General features: G+C 43.7%; 3 protein-coding genes across 4 annotated transcripts; 1 reads left to right on the top strand and 2 right to left on the bottom strand.

Annotated features, from left to right (window-relative positions):
- Window positions 1–92: 92 nt before the first annotated feature.
- LOC148902372 (uncharacterized) lies at window positions 93–8,958 on the bottom strand. Its single transcript, XM_088990827.1, is given in 3 exon segments — window positions 93–6,672; window positions 7,752–7,808; window positions 7,810–8,958. Coding segments are annotated over 3 exon segments (5,313 nt in total). The 5' UTR covers window positions 7,888–8,958; the 3' UTR covers window positions 93–1,494.
- Window positions 8,959–9,110: 152 nt separating this feature from the next.
- ing2 (inhibitor of growth family, member 2) lies at window positions 9,111–11,263 on the bottom strand. The gene is made up of 2 exons (XM_088990851.1): window positions 10,991–11,263; window positions 9,111–10,177 (listed from the first exon to the last, which is right to left on the bottom strand). The coding sequence occupies exons 1-2, from the start codon at window positions 11,133–11,135 to the stop codon at window positions 9,444–9,446; spliced, it is 879 nt and encodes a 292-aa protein (XP_088846977.1). The 5' UTR covers window positions 11,136–11,263; the 3' UTR covers window positions 9,111–9,443.
- LOC148902370 (lysosome-associated membrane glycoprotein 1-like) lies at window positions 11,251–20,430 on the top strand. Of its 2 annotated transcripts, none has more exons than XM_088990850.1 (6): window positions 11,251–11,269; window positions 13,916–14,298; window positions 14,660–14,779; window positions 16,507–16,573; window positions 18,374–18,547; window positions 18,621–20,430. In XM_088990850.1, the coding sequence occupies exons 1-6, from the start codon at window positions 11,266–11,268 to the stop codon at window positions 18,758–18,760; spliced, it is 888 nt and encodes a 295-aa protein (XP_088846976.1). In that variant the 5' UTR covers window positions 11,251–11,265; the 3' UTR covers window positions 18,761–20,430. The 2 variants fall into 2 exon arrangements, with proteins under 2 accessions (XP_088846976.1, XP_088846975.1); XM_088990849.1 differs by lacking the exon at window positions 11,251–11,269 and adding an exon at window positions 13,307–13,399.
- Window positions 20,431–20,502: the final 72 nt, after the last annotated feature.

Raw genomic sequence — 20,502 nt, 5'->3', positions numbered from 1 at the left:
AATTTGTAAAATCACTTCAAATGACTTCTACTGAACGCATTTTACAAAGATTCCACAGCATATAGCTATATTTTACCTTTTAAGACTCGCGCTGAATATTCCGGAAGTCTTGTTTTCGAGTTGATAACGATTCCCGAAGTGACATCACGGAGGGTACACCTGTGACCGAGAAAGCGACACAATGCAGTTTGGGTATTTTTTTCGTCTGAAAATAGTGTAGAAGGAAAACTACATAAATAACACAATGGTGAATTGTTGTGTGTCGCAGCCAATTGCGGTAACACGCAGAAAGAAGGTGTAAGTTTACACAAATTCCCAGCGGACAAATCAGATCATTTCCAACAGAGCTTGTGCACCATCTTGTGCATTTTCTGGGCGCTAAATTGGAGTCCAGAGGGCTCGAATTGATCCGGAACGACGACTTTAATCGATTGCAAACATTTATGCTTTCTTCTTCAGAACTATTTGAATCATATTCATAACTGGATGAGTAACTAGAAAGCATCTTCTCCGAATCTGAACTCTCTGAAGCCATTGGGGGCGGGTCTTTCTGAAGCTGCCCAGTTCCGAACTCATTTTGTGGCAGTTTTGGGACACTAAGTCATTTTTATTGGTGTTTTGCATTTGACTAAAAATATCATCCTGCGTGTTTTGGGTATTTTAGATGCTATAAAACGTTTTTCTGATGTCAGTTAGAAAACAAAAAATGGTGTCGGTTGTCCTTTAACTCATTCACTGCCAGACCATGTGCAAAATGTGTCCAATCCAGTGCCATTTTTTTCATTTTCACTCAAATTGCAGGACCCACAGAATATTGAGTTTTGGGACTATTTCAAAATTCAATGCAGCCTAAGAAATATTAGACTCTCTTCTTTCATCAGAAAAAAACTTTTATTACGAGCTTACTGGGTTCTGGAGATATCGGCTATCAGGTGGTTTCAGCCCAAAGGCCTGATTTTTCCCAAAAAGCTGAGAATTTTTTTTTCTGCAGAGAAGCAAATTCCGTTCTTCACGTGGAGATCGGAAACTGCTTTTTTTTGGGGGTAGCAAAATGCAACTGTTGCCTGATCGTGGGAGGGAAATACATTGTCTACAGTTCTGAAATTCACACAGAAGGCAGACCGGGACTTGATCTTCACTCTACTGCAAAAAGGCAAAACCCGAATAAACTTGAGAATGGTGCTCCATCTCACACTTTTCAAATCCAAATAAATTTGTGAATGACAGCAAATGACTGAATTTAGTTGTTTTTGGTCTAGATGTAATTTCAATTAAAGACTTCCCTGACCACCCGGTCTGTGTTAATGAAACCATCGCAGGGCAAAGTGTGTTCTGGACTTTCATACTATTGCAAATGGAATCCAGCAATAAGAATCGATAAGAAAATAATGATCACCTGGGAAACATAACTTTTATTGGAACATGACATGTATAGCTGATACTTTACACAAGTAGAGTCGGTGGACTGTCAGCTGTCACCATTAAAATCCTCCACTAAAACTGAGGGGATCTTTTCTTGAGGTCTGCTACAGCTTCGGGGACGTAATCTTTGACCACGTCCAAAAGCCCCCTTTTCAGGGATTTTTCCAACCTTTTGGAAAACTCCTTCTTAAACATGTTCTCAAAGAAGCTGTGGATGTCATGGGCATTCTCCATTGACTGGGTGGATTTGGCGCTGGTGGACTCATCCCCCTCATCGTCGCTGGGCAGCAAGTCGACTGAGATGATGGACGAGGCAGCAGAAGCCTCCCTCGCACCTTCGTCCGGAACGTTTGCATGTAGAGGCCTCTCGCCTTTTCTCTCGCCTTTCCCTTTGACCCGCTTGCTCTTCCTGCGGCCGTAGTGAGTCTTCCACATTGACTTGACTTTTTTGAAAATGGGTCTCATAGCCGGTTTGACGCCAATACAATCCATGATGGCACCGGGACAGTCCTCTAGAAGTGGCTGTATCTTCCTCGGACGCCTTATTTTCCACCTATTCCAAAGGGATGGCCTGGTTTCAAGTTGCGCTGGTAACGTCTTCTCGAGCTTGGCCGTCTCTTCGGATGAAAGTTCCTGTTCTGATAATTTCACGTGAATGCCGACTACTCCTTCAGATGAGGAATTGCTGGATAGCATGTCTTTGGAAAATTTCAGCTCGACTCCTCCCACCGGTTTCGATGAGGACCTCCTTGACAATTTGGAGATGGCATCGACCGCTGCCTGAGATGAGGACCTCCTGGATATCCTGTCTTCTGACAATTTTGAGACGGCATCGACTGTTGGCCGAGATGATCTCCTGGATATTCTGTCTTCCGACAATCTAGAAATGGCATCAACCGCTGCTTTTGAGGACGACCTCCTTGATATCCTGTCCTCTGATAATTTCCGACCTTCCACTGTTGCTTGGGATGAAGAAGACCTGCTTGATGCCCTACCCTCTAACGGTTTGCAAACATCCACTGCCGATTTGGATGAAGACCTCCTTGACACCCTATCTTCTGAAAATTTAGTTAAAATCTCCACTTCTACCGGGGACAAAGACTTCCCAGATAGCCGGTCTTCTGACCATTCAGGGACAGCCCTTAATTCTGCCAGGGATATCGACTTCCCAGACACCCGGTCTTCTGACCATTTGGGGCGAGACGTCAATTCTACCGGAGACATAGACTTCCCAGATAGCTGGTCTTCTGACCATTTAGGGACAACCCTTAATTCTACCGGTGATAAAGACTTCCCAGATACCCGGTCTTCTGACCATTTAGGGAGAGACCTTAATTCTTCCGGCGACAAAGACTTCCCCGATAGCTGGTCTTCTGACCATTCGGGGACAGCCCTTAATTCTGTCGGGGATACAGACCTCCCAGACACGCGGTCTTGTGACCATTTGGGGAGAGACATCAAATCTACCGGTGACATAGACTTCCCAGATACCCGGTCTTCTGACCATTTGGGGTGAGACATCAATTCTACCGGCGACATAGACTTCCCAGATACCCGGTCTTCTGACCATTCAGGCACAGCCCTTAATTCTACCGGTGACAAAGACTTCCCAGATATCCGGTCTTTGGAGCATTTAGCGACAGCCCTCATTTCTGCCGGGGATAAAGACTTCCTGGATACCCGGTCTTCTGACCATTTAGGGACGGACCATACTGCTCCCGGAGATAATGATAGCCGTTCTTCTGACTGTTCCCATTTCTCCCCTACCAAAAAAAGGTCCAAAACTTCTTCGTCTGAAGACGTCTTGGCAAGCATGTCGTCCGACAATCTTGTGTCCATCTGAACTGCCACTTCATGAAAAGACTTCACCGACCTACTGCCTTCTGGCGATTGAGCATCGACATCTTGTAGTGTTTCTACTGACGGACTCTTTACATCAAACACCTGAACCGTAACATCAACTGCTACTTCCAAAGGTTTCCTTGCTTCCTCTTCTTCAGAAAATTGAGGATCAGCGTCGGCTTCTCCTGAAGCCCTCTTGACATCAAACGATTGAATAGCAGCATCTACTACTTTTTCCACCAGAGGATTGCTTACTTCCTGTTCCTCGGACAGTTGAAGCTCAACGTCTACTGCCAATTCTGATGAAGGCAGCTTCTCTTCTCCATCTTTGGGTGACTTAAAGTCATCTTCTCCGGATGATGTTTCAGATGATCTCTTTGTGACCTTGTCTTCCGGCCAGTCCAACTCAGTATTTACCACCAATTCTAACAAATCCCTTTTCACTAGTTTATCTTCTCGTACATGAAAATCACCATCTTCTTCCAATGAAGACGTTCTCGCTACTTTGTCATCTTGCCCGTCTAGATCAGCATTTGTTCCTCTTTCTAATTGTGTTTTCTCAATTCTATCTTCTGGCCACAAAAGATAACTATCTTCTAATTCTAATGAAAGCTGCTTTGCCTCTGCATCGTCTTGTCCCTTCGAATCAACATCTACTGGTTCAACTGAAGTCCTCTCTCCTAACAGTTCACCTTTCCACTCAGGATCAGCATCAACCCTTTCTTCGGGCCACTTAAGATTGGCATCAACCGCTTCGATGGATGGTCTAATTTGTACCTGGTCTTCTGGTGACTTGAGATCTGCACTGAGTGCTTCTGATGAAGAACTTTTTCTTACCTCGTCTTCTGGCCACTGAAGGTCCCCATCTACCACTTCCACTGGTGAATGCCCATATGTTACCTTGTCTCCTGGCAACCTCAGATCATCTACTGCTTCTGACAAAGGCCTCTCAATAATATCATCTTCTGGCCACATAAGATCGGCATCTGGTGATTCTGACAAAGACCTCTTTTGTATGCGGTCTTCTGGCGTCATCGCCTCGATCTCAACATTTTGAGGTGAATACCGCATTGCTGGCATGTCTTCTGGAAACCCACGATCATCATCTCCTTCTGATGAAAGCCTTTTGGGTATGTCTTCTGGCAACTGAAGCTCAGGATCGAACACTTCCGGTGAATATCTCTTTTCTACCTCATCTTCTGGCAACGGAAGATCAGCGTTTACAGATTCAGGTGATGCCCTCTTTTCTTCCCTGTCTTTTGGCAACAAAGGATCGGGGTTTATAGATTCAGGTGAAGACCTCTTTTCTACCCTGTCTTTGAGCAGCGCAAGATGAGTGTTCACAGATTCAGGTGAAGACCTCTTTTCTACCTTGTCTTTTGGCAACGAAAGATCGCCGTTTTTAGATTCAGGCGAATACCTCTTTTTTACCCTGTCTTCTGGCAACGAAGGATCGCCGTTTTTAGATTCAGGTGAAGACCTCTTTTCTACCCTGTCTTCTGGCAACGAAGGATCACCGTTTTTAGATTCAGGTGAAGACCTCTTTTTTACCCTGTCTTTTAGCAATGAAGGATCGCCATTTTTAGATTCAGGTGAAGACCTCTTTTCTACCCTGTCTTCTGGCAACGAAGGATCGCCGTTTTTAGATTCAGGTGAAGACCTCTTTTCTACCCTGTCTTCTGGCAACGAAGGATCGCCGTTTTTAGATTCAGGTGAAGACCTCTTTTTTACCCTGTCTTTTGGCAACGAAGGATCGCCGTTTTTAGATTCAGGTGAAGACCTCTTTTCTTCCCTGTCTTTTGGCAACGAAAGATCGCCGTTTTTAGATTCGGGTGAAGACCTCTTTTCTACCCTGTCTACTGGCAGCGCAAGATCAGCGTTTCCAGATTCAGGTGAAGACCTCTTTTCTCCAATGTCTTTCAGCAACGCAAGATCAACATATACAGATTCAGGTGATGATCTTCTGACTACAACGTCTTCTGGCAAGGCAAGATCAGCGTTTCCAGATTCAGGTGAAGACGTCTTTTCTAATCTGTCTTCTGGCAACACAAGATCAGCGTTTACAGATTCAGGTGATGATCTCTTTTCTACGATGTCTTCTGGCAACGCAAGATCAGGGTTTATAGATTCAGGTGATGATCTCTTTTCTACGATGTCTTCTTGCAAGGAAAGACCAACGTTTACGGATTCAGGTGAATACCTCTTTTCTATTATATCTTCTGGCAACGCAAGATCAGCGTTTACAGATTTAGGTGATGACCTCTTGGCTAGGCTATCTTCTGTCAGCTCAAGTTCACTCAGAGCTTCTTCATCTGATACACACATCTTTTCCTCTGGTGCAGCCGGTGATTTGATGCAATCGGAACCAGGGGCTGCAGTGGTTCTACTCTCTGGTGAATCTTGCAAACCCGCTGATAAAACTTCAACATTGTCTTGATCGAGCTTATTTGCTGTACTTGTGCTCCAAAGTGATTCAGTCAAAATTGTTGAAGGATTGTCAAAGAGAGTTGGTTCACTGTCCAAGTTGTCCACAGCGCATGTGGCCTGATCGTCAGTTTCCGGATCCCTCTGTGGAGATACGGACACTTCTTCCAACAGGTCAGTAGCCTGACACTTCTCCTCCGTTGCCACTTGACCTGAGATGTCTTGCTCTAGCGGTGTCTCCTCTTTGCAGTCACTGGTGCTTGGCGAAGCAGCGAATGAGAAAAAAGCGGCCAGATTTGGCAACCACTCTGATGTGGACGAGGTGCTGGCTATTGATTCTCTGTCTGAGACCGAGGATCCTTCCTCCGTCTCCTTCTCCGAATGCTCAGACTCCATTGTTTTCTTGAAGGTCGACTTCACTTTCTCAACAAGCGTTTTGCTGGCTGTGTCGATGGTGTTGACGACAGGATTGAGAACTTGGCCAATCAAATCTTTAGCCTTGTCGATGAAGCCGGTGGGTGAAGTGCTTTTTGACGAATTAGGAGAAAGTGGGCTATCGATAGTATGAGAAAAGTCATCCTGATGAGTCTGTTGCTCATCAGAGCAGCCGCTAAATTCCTCTTCAAAGATGCCGGTATCATCTTCTTCCTCCACATCTAAAACGTCGGTCTTCTTCATAGCGCTTGTTCTCGCAAACATCTTCAGGGCAGACGTGGCGCCAGCCCGCTTGCCCTCTTCCCGCTCGGCGATTATTAGCCTCTCGGAGAAGAAATTCTTGAGGTGTTGCTTGATCTTCTGCTGGGTGAGCACGCCGTAGGACGACTCGTCGATAAATGCGTCAGACATGGCTCGCTCCTCCTTATCCCAGACGGTGATCATCTCCCTCAAGTTGGCCACATCCAGAGTGCTTTTCTCGACAATGCTCTTGATGATATTGTTGACCTTGGCATCTTTGTCTTTGTCCTTAAAAGTGTAAGTCACATTCTGGAGAAGAAAAGCAAAACCTCAGATTAGCATGCCTCACGAGCAGAAGTGACTTTGTGCAGAGTTCAAAACTGTCAGAGCTCATCTTGGGGTATCGTCACTGCACTCCAATTTTTTATTCTGCAATTGATGTTTTTATCATTTGTATATATGTAAATGCTACTTGGAAATCTACGATGTGTTAGGATATGCAATTTGGAAAATGGATGGATGGAAATGACCCCAACCAGTTGATCACAGCGAGTGCCCTTTGCATAGACCACAGGTGTCAAAGTCAAGGCTCGAGAGCCAAGTCTGGCCTGCCACATCCTTTTATTTGGCCCTCAAAATTAAATCATGCATGTCAAGTGCCATGATGCTAGCAAAAATCTGAACCAAATTTTCAAATTGTCGTATGAAAACTACAATGTCATTATTCTTGACCTCAAATTTGAAAACTGGTTATTCATTAACTTGTTGTGCGCTCTGTATGTAATATGTGGAAGGGGTGAAACATTCTAATGGCTTCCCCAAATTCACAACGGCCTGTGAGAGGAAACAAACAAGATTGTGGCCATTGGCAAAAAAATTAGTTTGAGACACCTGGCATAGACTATCGAAATCTAAAGAAAACAATTGTATACAGTAAAGTCTCGTCATATCGATATCGGTTATATCGATAGTACTGCTTATTACGATACTATTTCTATGAACGCAAGGAGAAAATTTGCATGCCGCAGGATCGGATATATCGATAGTCCGGTTATATCGATATTTTTTCAGACTCCCGACAATATCGATATAACGAGACTTTACTGTAATTTGGCAGGCCTCCCCTTTGTCACTCGGAACAAACAAAACCATTTTCAAGGCAATTGTCAAGCTATTTAACGCCCCCAATTGTACTTTACTTTGAAGCTGACAGGGCAAATTTACCATGAACATTTTTAAAACACCCAAATATTCCGCTAGCACATATTGTGCCACACGAAGGTCCAAATTCAGACTTGCACACCACCATAAATCGGGGACAAATGATCGCTTCAGCGCTGACCGCAAATGGCGATTGTAGTACATGGACAGTCAGCCGCAGACGTTACCTGGCCTGTCCGACGACCTTTCACGTCGTCGCCAAACATCCCCCGTTGAGCGAAAAAACTCCTTGATGCCATGTTGGATCTTCTCGATGGTGAGCAGGTCATTTCCTGGCCCGAGGGTGGCACTCTCACTGCTCATCTCTGGGCCGTGTACTCAAGTCTTTGCTTTCTCTGCTTCGGACAACGTTTATAGAGCGCGGGGATCCTCTGAGTTTGGGGGCGGAATTTCTCTGCGATCACAAACACTGTTTCACCACTCTGAACTCAGTCAACAAAGGGCAACGGGATGTGGCATCATCGGTCTTTGTCATCAAGCGGCGACGTCACTCTTTGTAGTCAAGGTGTGTCGCTGTCATCAAGGCAAAGCACCCCGAGCGCAAAGACAACCACCACCCGCCCAAACAGTCGAGCCGTTCCCAAACCTTTATCTGACTGAAAACTGTTCCTGGGGGAGGATGGTTATTATTGATTTAAATTTAAATTCCGTTTAATGTAACGATTTGTTGACTTCAAAACTTAGTTTTGAGTAGTGTCAGTATTTTTTTTTCGGCGGACCAGATTGTATAGTTAGTTTCCTCTTGGGCTGTTATGAATTTGGGGAAGCCATTATAAAATGTGTAGTTGAATCAATATTATCGTCTGCTTCAAGCACCTTTGTCCCTACACATTGAACACTGAAGTTCAAGCGTGTTGCAGTTTGAGTCAGCCACAGCTTTGTTGTTTTTCACATCTTGAAACCGTGAATAAGCATCTCCATGATCTTTTATCAAATTTGATCATGGGCTTATTTGGACAAATCGAGGGACCTCCAACACTAACTTGGGACCTTGGGTATCACATTTCACGCATTATGATTTGGAAATTTGTGATGAAAAAAAGGATCTGTGTGTCTTTCAATATAACTTCAAAGGACAGCTAAAAATCTTTTCCTTTCGGCTTTTCCCTTCAAGGGGTCGCCACAGAAAATCAATATCCTTCATCTTCAGAGGTTTGATTGGCATGTTTGTTTTGGCCAAGCTTTTACGTTGGATGCCCTTCCTGACACAACCCTCTGTATTTATCTGGGCTTGGGACCGGCACAAGAAGACACTGGCTTATGTCCCCTTGTGGCTATAGAACAAGTAACTATGAACCTCATAAAGATGAATATGCTCAGTAAAAATAATACATTTTTAGCGCCTTTCGAAGCTCTCAAGGACTCTTTACAGTCACAGACAAGCATAGGTACTATAATCAATAAAAGACAATCACAAATAGTATACAATAAATAAAATACACTTCAAAATGAAAATTAAAAGGCTCCCAAACACCAAATGGCACAGCAGCAAAAAGTAACATTATACAAATATTTCTCACCTGGCATTATAAGATTTGTAAACTCCAAGAGATGTGCTTTATTCATTTTCATTCTCGTATTATTAAATTGTGATTAAACATTCGTGTCAAAGGACACCTAAAAATGAGACTGCAAAATAGTAATAAAAAATATGTCTGCTACGAAGCGGGGATTCTTGAGTTGTATTTATTTTCATACGTGAAAAATAGACACTTGTCACTCAAATAGTTTGATGAAGGCGTCACCACGCTGTGTCCTCGGTGAGTCATAAGCGGCTCGGTTCGATTGCTCCTCACGTCCTATGCTGCCGAACTTGAATCGGCAAGGGGGGATTGTGGTGGTGGGGGGGGGGGGGGTCACTACCTTGACCGACGGTCTTTCCTGTTCTTGTCCAGGCTTTTGTCCATTGTCTTTTCGTTGTCCCCTCTGCATTTCGGGCAGTACCACTTGCCCTTGGGCTTGTAGGTGAGGCCAACGCAGGAGAAGTGGAACCACTCGATGGGGCACTGTTCATTGTCGCAGCCGATCATCTCGCCGTATGACACCTGCTCGCACAGACAGTAGGTGGGCTCGTTGGGGTCGATGGCGAAATCCACCGGCGAGGCGTCCCGCTCCTGCTTGGACTTGCGCTTCTTCTTCTTGGCTGACTTGGACTTCTTCTCTCTGGGAAGCGGGAGGGGCGGATCCTCGGCGGCCTCGTCCGCCGCAGAGCCGTTGGCCGACGGGTGGGTCGAGTCTCGGCTCTCGCTGTTGCGCTGGCGCCGTGGGCGGCGGGCAGAGGCACGCTCGGCGGCAGTGGCTGCGGTCGAGGCAGCCACGGGGGCGACGGCCACCTCCGGGATGTTTGTGCGCCGCTCCGTCGCCGCGCGTTCGGGATCGGGGGGCTCCTGGAGGCACAGCGAATGAGAGTCCATCTGGCGGGAGCGGTTCTCCACCAGCTCGGTCATCTGGGTCACTACGTGGATCTTCTCGTCGCCCAGCTCCTGGCTGACGATGAGTGCCCGTTGCAGCTGAACTTGCAGCCGCTTTCTCTGAGCGCCATCCTGCTCTGCCTTGTACTTCTCAAAGACTTCATCCACCTCCTTCAGAACTTCTGCAAATACCAGACAAACCTGGGTTTTCGAATGTCTCGGATCTCGACCAATTCGAACAAAAATTTCGGGGTTTTATGCCTCACTTTTCAACCGAAAATGGGTGCTGGACCACACTGAGTTCACGCGAATGCATCTCCGGACTCCCCCCCGCTTCCGTATACTTCACGTTTCATTGTGAGCGACGCATTATGCTCGTGTAGCGTTCCATTGTGAGCCGGCGCGTTTGTATTGTTCAATCACGATTAAAAACAGACATTGATAACATTGATTATAATGGGAAATGTTTCGGTTTTCGAACATGTTTCTGGAATTATTATTATTATTATTAAATCACGTTCGACGCCGTGGTCAAGGGAATTACAGCCGAACAGTGCGCCGCTTGTTTTTTTTTCCAAGGTAAACAACCCGCTTTGCTCTTCCCCCACTAAGAGTGACTGACGTAGTCACGTGACGGGGGCGGGGCATAGGGCAGCAGTTCTTAGGCTGCAGCAAACGCACTCGCCTCGTTTTACGGAGCATCGCTACCGAGCGGAGCTGTCAACGCACCGATTTAACCATCGCGTCATGGTACCTTCTGCTGTAAATTGAGGCCGAACGTCGTCAATTAACCCACACGGACCACCACAGGTGGCACAAGACGTAGGAAGGCGCATGTTTGGTCTTTGGCGTGAACACGGAAACAAATGTCCACTTTTTCCAAGGGAGTTCGGTGCGAGGGAGCGAGGCTGCGTTGACGTAAATGGGGAAACGAGGCATCCGCCCGCCAACGCCGCGCAAACTATCGTCGACACGCATCGGCGGCATCTCGTTACCTTGATACTTTGCGTCGATTTCGCGCAGCACGGAAACATTTCTTTGTATGTCCAAGGGCAGGGACTCCACGCATTCCAGATACTCTTCCACGTAGTTGGCCAGTTTTTGCGACTTGTCAGCATTCGGGTAATGGTGGCCTAACATGGTCGATACGATGCATTGAGGCGAGGTGCAAAAAAAAGCGCGATTCGTTACAAATGCCGGACGACTTGGCGAGCTCGTAAGGGCAGTTCCAGGCAGCAGTTCACTTCAAACAAAACTGCCACCAAGGCGCATGCGTGAGTATTTTCCTTTTATGGCGTTGGACGGTTTCTCGCACTCCAATGTCGTCATCGGAGGTGGTGCCGGTGGGGATCTGCGGCGTGGCCATTGGTCCAGAAGCTCTCTATTAACATAACGTTGTCCTGGGAAGTCGAACCAATAAAATTTAAGTCGTTTTATTTCTTTTTATTTACCAGACAAAAAAGACTACACATCCATAACACGTTTCAAAACGGATCTTCACTTTGTAAATTCTTTAAGTTTTCAGTTAATTTAGTTTTTTTAAGTCTCGGGTTTCCGGAAGAGGTCGCTGTGACGTCAGTTTTCCGATTTCTGTATTAAGGCACGTATATGCCCGAACTGGCATGTACACTGTACAAGTAAACGCTTTTTAAGACCGTCATTACATAAACAATCTACTTTAGAAAATATTCTATAAGACGACTCGTATTTCAAAGGAAAAAAGTCGTATGTTTTCAAATTGAGATTTTGTATTGTATTATTTCAACATGTCGACTGGCAATCGGTTCAGGGTGTACCCCGCCTGCCACCCTCAGATCAAAAAATGCACGAGTGGAAGGTGTTCCGACATTACTCATTTTCAGGTGGAAACGTGTTTTATGTAATAGTAGGTGTGTTGGATTGGTTTGTATGTAGTTTTATTCGTCTCGCAGTGGATACATTTACATTTCACAGCGGCAGAATTATGAAAGGAAGAGTAAAGGAAAGAAAGAAGTAGAAAAAATACAAGAGCTGCTGGAAAGGCAGCCATTCTCGTGGCGCCATCTTGAAGTAAAAAAAAAACTAAAGTAATATGACAACACAAAGACACAGAGAGTCATTCATTCTTGCACTTACTGTACCCTCTTTGTGACATGAAGCAGGTCTAGATGAAAGAGGAGTGGATCAAAGCGTCCTTTTCAGCAGTGGAACAGGGACATCATGGTGGAATGTGTACGTCTACTACAAGATAAATGTTGAAAGCAAACATGCTGGTGTAGCATCCATTGATGAAAAGAGATTGTCTCACATTTCCTGTCCCACATAAATCCGCTTCAATTCCAAGCCACGACAGTTCCACATACGCATCTGCACTTTGCACTGACGCTCCCTTCTCCTTATCGCAGGCTCCTCAAGCCATGCATCCATCCATTCGCAGACTGTCCAACAGCACCGACCTAACCGCTGAACAAAGCGGGGCTTTGAAGATGCTGCCCATTACAGGCACAAAAAAGCAGAGAAGCAGCCCCTTTTAACAAAAGTATTTCAAAATGTATATGAAAACAACAAAATCGTACATTTTGAGTGACAGTTTTTGAGCTATAACGTTAAGTGTCTTCTGTCCATATTTCGTCATGCAATTCTTTTTTTTTTTTTTCATTTCTGTAGTGTAACTGTTTTGTGGCCAGATGTGTCCTTGAAAACGCACCATCTCATCAGTTCGGCATAACAGTGCACAAGTTGATAATAGATATCGGTTGAGAAACAAAAGTCATGATGGCAAATAGGTTGGGAATCCCTTAAGTTTAAATGGCTTTTATGTCAAACATAACTTTACTGTAATCATATGACGTAAATTATTTCATTGTTTTGTTGATTTACTTTTTGACCGTCGTCGTCTATTATTATCGCTTTGATATATGAGCAGCTGGCTATGTGCAATTCCGATTGTCATTTGTTGTTTGTGCCGACGACGCAGTTCCCTCTTGAATGAACCGCAATCTTGACCTCTTCCCTAACTGAACCCGGCTAGTTTCGTTTCCCGAACACTGAACATACAGCATAACCTCTTCGCACAGACCTTTTTGAGGATCGGCTTTCAAAATAAGATTTAAGTGGATGAGATTTCACGTTTAATCAGTTTGACTTGAACTGGAATAAGTCTTTCCGGCGAAAAGACTTATTCTTTCAAACGGTTTACGTCTCAAATTAGTCACGAGTTCGAATATAAAGAAATAAAAATTTCAAAAATGTATTTTATTTTGACGTTATCCATACGCTTGTGGTCATTGCGTGTGTTCTTTGAAACGATGCTTTATTAGTCGTCGCACTAAGTCGACATTCCGTCCGTCGTCGTTTGGGAAATCATCGAGCCGCACCTGTCGCAATGAAAAGTGCACTTTTAATCCTTTCTTGTGTCTTTTCAGGTAATTTCTTTCTCATGAACACTTTAGAAATATTCGCTGTAGCTCCGAAAAATATATATTTATTCGTAGTGTGCGCCGGTTTCGTTCTCGCTTTGTGTGCATATCGTGACGTACGTACCAAAAGTGCTTGAAATGCTTTTCAAATAGGAAATATCCACTCCAAAGGTTTGTATATGTTATTAAAAATCAAATAAAACCCGTTCGGGTTTGCCCCTAATACGTGGTGGACTTTTGAACGCAGGCGAACGCGACGTTATCGGGCCACTTTGACCTAAAAGTGACTTGAACTTTTTTTACTCGGTCCTTTTATTTATTTTGTATTTATCGATATTTGGAAATACAGTCAGTTTTTTTGTTATTGATACGTTTTTTTTTGTTGGAAATATTATGTAATTATGACGTTTTAAGGCTAGGTACGACGTGTGAACCGCCCGTCAAGTGTGGTAAAATCGCAATTATGACTAAACTCGGTCTCAACCCGAGCGCAACCCCCAACACCTCTCTCTTCTCTTGTAGTTTCCTTTGAAGCACTGTCACTAAAGCATGATGGAAAACCCCCAGTGACAGTCACTCCCGCTGAAGAATTCTTTCCGGAAAGTCAACCAACCCCAACAGCCAGACTGACCAAGACGCCCGTTAAAGCCACCACCTTGGACGACAATACCACATCGACCAAAGCTACCACCGCCAATGCCACGACGAAACATGACCCCACGTCGAACAAAACGACCACCGCCCCTGCACCCATCACCAATACCACCGCGGCGCCTCCCACCGTGACTCCAGCCAAACCGACTCCACCTGCCCATTTAAGTGCTGGAGACTATCGGCTCATGAAGGGCAAATCTGTGTGCCTGATGGCCCGTATGGCTTTACAGATCCGACTCGTGACACCGCAGGTAATTATTATTATTATTATTATTATTATTATTATTATTATTATTATTATTATTATTACATCTCAGTCTGAATGAATCTGACATTTTTTGTTTTTAAGATGGATGGAATTTTGTTTTACTTCATTTTCCTTTCGTGTTCCTTTCATAACTTTGCTGTGACATTCATAAAGGTTAATCTAATGTAATCGAATCGGATCCAATCTAATTTAATGTGATCCGATTAATTAATCTAATATCATTAATAAATTAATCTAATTTGTTAATTTAATTGTGGAAAGCAGATTTGAGATACAGTAACAAAGTATAGGTATTCCATTCCCAGCCTACTTTATCTGTAATTACCTTTTTTTACCTTTTTCAGGCCAGCGGAACATTCATTGTTCAGCCCAATAAGACGCGAGCTGTTGGGAATTGTCAGGATAACAAGGCCAATCTTACGCTGCTCCTCCAGGAGGGTTTCATCACCTTCATGTTCAACAAGGTTCACTTCTCTCAAAATATGGCAGAAATAGTCCCACTCTGTATTTGGTAATAGCAGAGAGGTTAAAAATAAAATAAAAATTAAAAACAAGTACCGTCAAAACTGGGCTTTCGACCATAATCCGTTCCAGAAACCTGTTCGAAAGCTAGTTTGGTCGATAACCGAAACATTTCCCATTTTAATCAATGATTTTTTTAAATGATATAAAACAATACAAAAATGCCGGTCACAAGGACACGCGACAGAAGGAAGTGACGTGTAAGGCAGCGGAGTCCAGAAATCGCAATACTGGGAGCGATTACAACTGCAGGTACATTATTTTTCAACACACTTCAGCCTGAGTGAAAAGTATAAATTGGGTACACAGTTTGTACTGTTTAATCGCGATATAAAAAAAAACGTGTCTGGTTGAGATCGCCACTTATCGGGCGTTATTCTCATATCGTGTTCCATTGTGAGTTTGTATTGTTCAATATTGATTCAAAAATGACATTGATTTCATTGATTTGAAAGGCGCTTATAAATTCAATGTGTTATTATTATTGATTATAATGGGAAATATTTCGTTTTTTAACCAAATCGGTTTTCAAACAGGATTCTGGAATGGATTATGGTCAAACCTAGCCTTGTCTGTATACAATTATTTTTAAAGGACAACCGACGTCTCCGGACAAGTTGTGTCCATAATTTTTAAAATGTCTTCAAATGACTTCTACTGAGCGTATTGTACAAAGATTCCACCGCATATAGCTATCTATATTTTACGTTTTAGGACTCTCGCTGAATATTCCGGAAGTCTTGTTTTTGAGTTGGCGACGAGTCCGTACGTTACGTCACTGAAGGAACGCCCCTGACCGAAAAAGAGCACATTGTAGCAGTCCTTCCATCACATCAATAGATTTTGCTGTACTTTGGTCTGAAAATGTGGTGTAGGACCAAAAAGCGGCAGAAGAGGGCGGCAAAGCTCCATGTAAGGAATTAATCAGCCTGTGGAAACGGGCTGATTAATTCCTTACACGTCTTTGTCGCCATGTTCTGCCTTTTTTGGTTGCAACATTTCCCATCCCTGATGCCTCAAAATGACACGGAATAAATTATTTAATCGATTGCAAACATGTATGCTTTCTTCTTCAGAACTATTTGAATCATATTCATAATGATGAGTAACAAGAAAGCATATTCTCCGAATCTGAAGCCATTGTTTTGATTCTCGAGCAAGGCAAGACGTCTTGCCGTGACACCACAAACATGGGGGCGGGACCTTCTGAAACTGGCCACTTCCGGTTTCAAATTGAAGTACTTTTTAAACACTTTAAGTCGTTTTTATTGGTGTTTTGCATTTGACCAAAAATATCATGCTGCATGTTTTGGGTATTTTAGATGCCATAAAACGTTATTCTGATGTCAGTTAGGAAACAAAAAAGTGGCGTCGGTGGTCCTTTTAAGGGAAAATCTGAATCAAAATTTCTTGACTTCCCATCACTGGTTTTGGTCACTTGAAATCATGTGAATTTTTTCCTGCCCCCCGCCCCATCTGCAAGCTGACACAGGAGAGATTCATCATTTGAAAGAGGAAGTCGACTTGACGAGTCTGTTTCTGTGTCAGTCATCATGTGATCCGACTCGCTCAGTACCTCAACTGCACAACCATCGTGAATGAACCAAACTGATTTGTTGACATGGCAAATAAAAAAGTCTCATGTGTATTTTTTGTTATATTTCCTCAGAGCACCACTGAAAACATCGCCTACGTTGACAAATTGATGTTCGACCTCGCCTACCCCTTAAGCAACGGTAAGGCCACCTTTTGCACAATCCTATTGCGAGTCACGTTTTTTTTTTTTTGACAAGAAACACAAAGTCACCCTTGCTTTGTCATGCACTTGACAATGTTGCTGATGAAGTGTTTCATCCGTAAGTGAAAAGAAACCTATAGTGGCAGTACTAAAATGTCTCAAAATAGTTGCATCGGAATCAGAAAACCTTTAAAGGACAGGCGGCATCACTTTTTTGTTTCCTAACTGACATCAGAAAAACGTTTTATAACATCTAAAATACCCAAAACACGCAGTATATTTTTAGTCAAATGCAAAACACCAATAAAAATGACTTTAAGTGTCCAAATTCTGCAAAAAAAAAAGAAGTGGCCAGTTTCAGAAGGTCCCGCCCCCTTGTTCGTGGCGTCACCCCAAGACGTCTTGCCTTGCTGGAGAATCAAAACAATGGCTTCAGATTCGGAGAATATGCTTTCTTGTTACTCATCCAGTTATGAATATGATTCAAATAGTTCTGAAGAGGAAAGCATACATGTTTGCAATCGATTAAATAATTTATTCCGTGCCATTTTGAGGTATCTGGGGGCGGGAAATGTCGAACCCAAAAATGCAGACAGCCACAGCGAATCAGTGTCCTCCATCTTCAGAGGTATGATCCGCATGTTTGTTTTGGCCAAGCTTTTACGTCGGATGCGCTTCCTGACACAACCCTCTGTATTTATCCGGGCTTGGGACCGGCACAAGAAGACTTATGTCCCTATGTGGCTACAGAACAAGCAACTCGCTCAGTAAAAGGCTCCCAAACATAAAATGGTCATCGGCACAGCAACAATCAAAAAAGCAAAACTATACTCACCATTTGATGACAATGCTCTGATCTTTGTGCTGTCATATTATTTGTTATGTACTTTTTTTGGTTGTTCTTTTGACTTCAAGATGGCACCGCAAGAGTGGCTGCCTTTCCAGCAGCTCATGTATTTTGTTTTTCTACTTTCATTCCTTTCATCACTTTGCTGCTGTGAAATGTACATTTCTCCACTGCGAGACTAATATGAAAGAATCATACATTTTAGTGCCTTTCAAAATTCTCAAGGACACTTCACAGTCACAGGATAAGAACATTTTTTTTCTCTGCGGGTGAGCAGCGGCAGCCAATCGCACCAGTGTGCACTCAACCTGGAAGTAACAAAAACTCACACCACTAAATAAGTGTTGCTAAAACTGTTGCTTTAACTCACAGTTGTCAAAGTCAAAACCCGGGGGCCAAATCTGGCCGGCCACATAATTTTATTCGGCCCGCGAAAGCAAATCACATTCCATGATGCTTGCTGAAATCCGAACAAAAATGTCAAATATTTCACATGAAAACCACAATTGCAGTCATTATTTTTACCTCAAATGTGAAAACTAGTTATTCATTAATTTTTGTGCGCTCTGTAATCTGTGGATTTGCTGAAACATTCTAATGGCTTCCCCAAATCCATAACGGCCCCCGAAACAAAACCGCAACTAGAATGTGGTCTGCGGCAAAAAATGACTTTGACACTCTTGCTTGAAGCAATCCGATTTTGAGTTGGCGACACCAAGGCCTTCTCGCAGGCCATATTTCCTGCCATATTTTCCCATTGAGTCGCAGCTGTAGCTGCGGTCAAGGTTGTATCATCATCAAATAGTTCTTCAGGGTTAAATTGATTCAGACTGATTGCCGAGGTGTCAAATGCACGGCTCGCCACTAATTTTGACAAAAGCCTGTCGGACAGCTTTTACCGAGAGATGTTTTAAAACTGAAAAAAAAGAACCTGCAACCTTTTTTTTCCAGTCAGCGGACACTACGCCGCCACGAACGGCTCACTGCGTGCCTTCCCTGCAAAAATCGGCCACTCGTACTCTTGCCGGAGCGAATCCATCTACATGGGGAAGGGCTTGTATCTGGATGTCAAGGACGATCGAATGCAAGGCTTTAATCTGACCAAGAGTGATGAATTTGGCGTCAGTAAGTACCCCCAAAAAAGGCCATTTTGTTTTTGGGTTTTGGACGTATGCGTAACATGTGGCACCGGTTTCAGCTGATCACTGTGTAGCCGACCAGCCCGATTACAGCGTGGCCATCGGTGTGGGAGTCACTTTGCTGGTGCTGGTCTTGGTGGTGTTGGTGGTCTACTTGCTGGGCCGCAAGAGGAGGACGGATGGCTATCAGTCACTGTGAGGACCTCCAGCCAAGGCAGGGTGGTTCTTGGGTGTTCCCCGTATATTAGCATTGCAACTGCTAACAGGTCAGCAATAAATTCCCCGAACCTGAATAGAGCAAGAGACCACCCACAGCCCCCCCAAATGCCACGATTGAGTAGATCCAGATTCTGGAAATCAGGCAACCCTTCCCGATTGGCCTGTCACTTTCCAAAATTCACTTTTGGTATCTCAACACAAATGTTAGCATATCAAATGTTAGCATATGAAAGATCTTGATCATCCGACCTAGCCGAAGAATACCGGCAGGGGTGGAAAATGCTACCAAGATATTTAATTGAATCCTGCTTTTCTCTCTTTTTTTAATTTTCATTGTTGCCTCCCAAGTCGTGTTGCCGGGAAGCTTCACTGGAGCCGCTGTGTGTTTTATAACATTTGCGCTGTTTTTATTTGTTTCAAAGAATCACACCTGTGTTTTCTTTACTTCTCTTGCAGCCAGAAGCCATTTGCTGCCGTGAGTGTCAGATTGGTCGTTTTATCGTTATTTCAGATTGACTTTTTTAAAAATTAGCTAGACTTTATTTCAGGCAGGTTAATTTTTGAAATTTGCAGACAAGATATAGCATGCTCATTCATACTGATCAAGGTGATTGCCATGAATGACACGTTTTAAAAAGGCTGGGACGGGGCGGGGGAGGCAAAGAACTTGTGGAATGCTCATCAAACACCATTTGGGATACCCCCGCAGATGAATCCTGGGGACAACTAGCAGCCAGAAATGGTTTGGAGAGGTGCGTCCCTAAATTGCTCAGTCACTGAGAAGCAAAAACGGGCCGGGGCTCATGGGTCCAGTTTCTGGTCAATGTTCCTCAATTGCAAGAATATCACCAAAAGGTTCTCAGGAAAAAAACAATCACTCAATCAGAATCAGAAAACCTTTATTCGTCCCACAATGGGGAAATTTGCAGTCCGCTGGGCTGCCACATCCTTAATACGGATTGACCTCTGAGTCCAAAGAAGTGTTGGCACTAGATTGGCACACCTGCAGTCCTAACCCGTGGTCCATTGATAAAGCGTAGCGCCTTTTTAAATGTAAACATTAGCAAAATGAAGCTGCACATCAAGCAAGAAGGGGAAAGAATTGCAGATGCAAAGCTTCAGTAACTGCTGTTCTCAGTTTCTAAACATTGATTGGATGATGTTTCAAGAAGAGATAGGGTCACACAATGGGAAACCGTGACCCTGTCCTAGTGTTTTGCAAATTCCATGCGGATTATTAATTGTACAAGTTGATCAGTTTGAGCATGAATCAGTTTTAGTAACCAATTAACCAAAACCCGTAGTTGCTACTTTGACATCCACAATGTCTTCTTGTTTTACTATGAATCCACTGTAAGGGATGAGTCGGGTTCTTGAAGCAAGGTATTGCTCGCAATAATTACCCGTCACGATTAATAATTGCACGAATTGAAGGCCAAACCCGGCAGATGATGTGAATGCCTCTTTTCTCTTGTTTTTGCACGAAGAAAACCTCTGACGTTGCTTGCGAAGTTTTGTTAATGTGCACACTGAATTATTTTTTCTACCTGTCTTTTCAAATGCGTTGGAACAATGAAGGTCAAATGAATGATTTTATATTATTGCCGGTTGGTTCAGTCTTTGTGCAAATAAAGAGTTTGGATTTCTGAAGCGTTTGTATGACGATGTCATTGTTGTAGATCACAGGTTTTAAAGCCAAATCTTTCCCGTCACATCATTTTA

This window comes from Hippocampus bargibanti, linkage group LG02, assembly GCF_051943395.1.
Source record: "Hippocampus bargibanti isolate YZ-2025 linkage group LG02, ASM5194339v1, whole genome shotgun sequence".
NCBI classification, from domain to species: domain Eukaryota; kingdom Metazoa; phylum Chordata; class Actinopteri; order Syngnathiformes; family Syngnathidae; genus Hippocampus; species Hippocampus bargibanti.
Note: the sequence above shows the minus strand (reverse complement) of the source record. Positions and strands in the feature narration are given on the sequence as shown.